Source organism: Saccostrea cucullata, unplaced genomic scaffold (genome assembly GCF_032062105.1).
Source record: "Saccostrea cucullata isolate Sc308-1 unplaced genomic scaffold, CSIRO_AGI_Scuc_v1 ctg15, whole genome shotgun sequence".
In the NCBI taxonomy this organism is placed as follows: domain Eukaryota; kingdom Metazoa; phylum Mollusca; class Bivalvia; order Ostreida; family Ostreidae; genus Saccostrea; species Saccostrea cuccullata.
Genome location: NW_026938676.1, coordinates 593,625 through 597,500, shown reverse-complemented (window position 1 = coordinate 597,500; position 3,876 = coordinate 593,625). Strand labels below are relative to the sequence as shown.

Genomic DNA, 3,876 nt, shown 5'->3' with positions numbered 1-3,876 from the left:
CGCGTATCAACATTCCTGTCTCGAGAGGAGATCCCACGCAAACAATCAAAGCGGCCCTACAAGTACAAAGTGGGTGATAAAGTCCGCATTTCGAAAATATCATCCATTTTTGACAGGGAATACGATCAAAAGTGGTCTGGTGAAATTTTCATCGTGTTTCGACGTTTCCTGAGGAACGGCATTCCAGTGTACAAACTCAAGGACTACAATGACGAAGCCATTACTGGGACATTCTATCAACCGGAACTCCAAAAAGTGGATGTTAGAGACGAGGATACGTTTAAGATTGAAAAGATCCTCAAGACTCGTGGAAGAGGACCAAACAAGCAATATTTTGTGAAATGGCTGCATTGGCCAAAGAAGTTTAATTCTTGGATAAATGCTGATGATATGGCTGAATAATTTAATACAATTATCATTGCTTTCCTTGAAATTATTTGTATTCAGACTTATGTCGAAAATATTGCTCTTCATGTCTTGCAATAAAATATGAACAAAACCAATGTGTTGTTTTGATCAACCCCCGACTGATCTTTACTCGTTGGGACCTTCCATTTGATATGTTTTTTTCATTTGCACTTGATGAGCTCGATAGACCCCTGGGCTGAACATTACTTGTCAAGACCTTCCATTTGATAGGTCACAATAAACCCTTTGAGTTACCTTTTGATTTTACACTCGATGACCCCCGAACACCCCCGGGCTGAACTGTACTCGTCGAGACCTTCCATTTGATATGTCATACGACACCCTTTGGGTAACTTTTTATTTTACACTTGATGACCCCTGACCACCCCCGGGCTGAACTCTACGCGTTGAGACCTTCTATTTGATATGTCACACGATACCCTTTGGATAATTTTTGATTTTGCACTTAATGACCCCGGACCACCCCCGGGATGACCTCTCCTCGTCAAGTCCTTCCATTTGATATATCAGACGATACCTTTTGAGTAGCTTTGATTTGGCACTTAATGACCCCGGACTACACCCCGGGATGACCTCTTCTCGTCCAGACCTTTCCTTTGATAGGTCACGTGACCAAATATTCAAATGATGCCTTCTGATTGGTTGAAAGTTTGATGACGTCATTGGCGCGAAATTTGAATCGTGATCTATATGAGCGCCCTCCACTACTACTACTTCATAACAACTTCTTCATCCACGAATTCAAATCCCCACGAACTAAGAGTTTTGAATGAAACCACGATAATTTGACCCCACGAAAATATGTGATGTTACAGTAGATTAATCAACATTGTATGTTTACTTTTTCATTAATATTATTTACTTTGAAAACAAAAATAAATCAATCCGTTCAATCGTGAGCTTTTATGGAGATAAAAGTAATCTGTACATTTTATATTGGGAGAGTATATTATTTCCCATATACATTTATGGATGGCATCCAATAAATACCAATAAATTGTTGATACCGCCCTAGTCTTTGTATTCTAAGAAAATACATCATTTCGCAATAGATAACAACTCCCCCCACCAAACAAATCTGGGTAATACCTGCCTGTCTGTGGTTTTCTAAGACTATATGATTACCTATAATGAAGGAAATGGCAATTCCGAGCAGATTAAACCCAGATCCAATACTGGTAGCTGTCGTTCGTTCATGTACCGGAAACCAAACCGTGGAAACAAGAGGCGGGGCACCCATAGCAATAGGACCGGCAAACCCATTCAGTGCCTGCCCTATGTTGACAGTCCTGGTGAGGAAAATCTGCATGCAGTTTAAAATTTTCGTAGTTTGCATATGAAAAACTAGCAAGTAACTGTCTTTTCAGTGCTAGTTTCCTGGCTAGTGGTCGAGGATTTGCGTCAAATAGTATTTTGTAAATTTTTCGTAGTTTGCCTATGAAGTACTAGTAAGTAACTGTCTTAGCGCTAATTTTATGGCTGGTGATCGAAGATTTATGGCAAATAGTTTTTTTTTGGCTCTTTCTATCCGTCTGTTATGCTGTCCAGCAGTTTTTCATCAAAACCTTTAAATTTAAACTTTTGATATACAGACCTTCCTTTGGATACTAAAATATAAATGGGACATGGACATTGGAGTTTGACTTACATATTAGCAAAATTTTACCCTAATTTACCCTTGTTCATAATTTTTCAACGATTGGCAATGTGGTTTTAATTGTAAAGTTCAATTGACCAAATCTTTCTTTGGATACCATCATTTTTTCCTTGTTTTGTAAAACGTAAACAATTACATAACTATTGAAGAGTTGGTTCAAAGAAGTTCATAAATCATCTGGTTATTCTCTGTGACAAAATACTCTTTTGGATAACAACTCCTTGAGCTTTTAATCTCAACCTATATTGAGTTCATTGAACCTTCATTTGTAAAAACTTAACCGTGTCTGTAACCTTTGATGGGTACGTGCAAAGATATTGATATTTCTCATATCTATTTTTGCGACTTAGCCTTTCCATTGGTAACAAAATATTTTGACCTTAAGTCTTTGACCTTGGTTTATGAATTACTTTTGAAAAACTTAAAATATTAGCCATATTTTCAGAAAGATTGATGTAGGATTCACTCATATTCTCCTTATGACAAGACTTGTCTTGGTGAACTAAAACTTGGAACTCTTGATCTTGATGGTACATTGACCTACATTTGAAAAAACAAACTTTGGCCATAAGCTGCCATACGAGGGCAGAAGTGTTTCACATACACATCTTCTCTTAATGTCATTAGTACATTTATAAGGCATTTCGTCTGTTTTGATGGCTCAAATCAAATCACATTGATATTGATAGATTGATTAAATGTTTACCATGTGACATATGGGCGTTCGATTGTAATACATCGAATCCCCGTCCCGACTGCTAGTAGAAACATAGAAAGTAGGCAGGAAAAGCGTAATCCTGGAAAAAAAAACACGATTTGAGGAGAATCAAACACTATATTAAAAAATTAGGACAAATTAATTACAATCGTCAAATCCTAAAAACTTTACAAACCAGAAGCACCTCAACAATTTTTGTTTTAAAATATACATTCTGTTATGAATACCTTTTACGTCGGCGAACCAAGCTGCAAAAAACCCGGCCACAAGGTAACCTATTGGTCCCCAGTTTTCAAACAACGCGATGTCGCTATCCTCCCAATCGAGTGCGTCCTCGCTGGATTCCGCGATAGGTCCCCACGTGTTCCAGTAAGCCCCCTGAGTAAAAGCAAATAGTGAAAACAAAATCAAAATGTACCACCTCCGTCTGTAAATTTTCGTTTCATTGATTTGTTTCTCTTTTTCCGAGTCCATATTTTCCGATACCGAGCATGTAAGTTATGAACTTTTTCTCTGTCAGTAGTGATATATGGGGAACGTCACACACAGGAGCTACGGATACACAGGAATTCGTTATGTGGAAAATTGGAACCTAAGTACATAGATACGAAGTGTTATCTTAATACAGGTATTTTTTTGGCATAATGTACATTTAGTTACATTTCAAATCATGTTCGGCGCATGGAAAGGATCCATTATTCCATCTTTACATGCCGCGTTTTAATTTCTATTAAAATGACCTCTCCATTTACATTGATATATTGTTTCAGAGCAAGGGGGATCCAGCGGTTGGAACACCCCCATCCTATTTTTGCAGAGAAAGGGATTTTTTTAAATGTATATGAGTGTTTCTTTTAATAAACTGTTTAATTTAAAAGTTTTGACACCCTCCTCCTCCAACACTTTTTATTATCCGAAAGGTCAAAATATGCAAATTTACGAAAGCCCACTGAGCTCATTTTCGTAGGATAAAAGAAATGAATCTTCGCGTTATAACGCAAAACTTTCGCGAATAAACGCGTTACTTTCGCGTTATAACGCAAAACTTTTGCGACACGCGTAACTTTCGCGA

At 37.6% G+C, this 3,876-nt stretch overlaps 1 protein-coding gene across 1 annotated transcript in view; it reads right to left on the bottom strand.

Moving 5' to 3' along the window:
* Positions 1-3,408, bottom strand: part of LOC134250889 (solute carrier family 49 member 4-like) — a 30,621-nt gene extending 27,213 nt beyond the window's left edge. The window contains exons 1-3 of the mRNA XM_062733248.1: positions 3,032-3,408; positions 2,793-2,883; positions 1,555-1,718 (exon numbers count right to left, since the gene is read on the bottom strand). Coding sequence (XP_062589232.1) covers positions 1,555-1,718; positions 2,793-2,883; positions 3,032-3,278 — 502 coding nt within the window. The 5' untranslated portion in view covers positions 3,279-3,408. The remainder of the gene's footprint in view (positions 1-1,554; positions 1,719-2,792; positions 2,884-3,031) is intronic.
* Between the last annotated feature and the right edge of the window lie 468 nt (positions 3,409-3,876).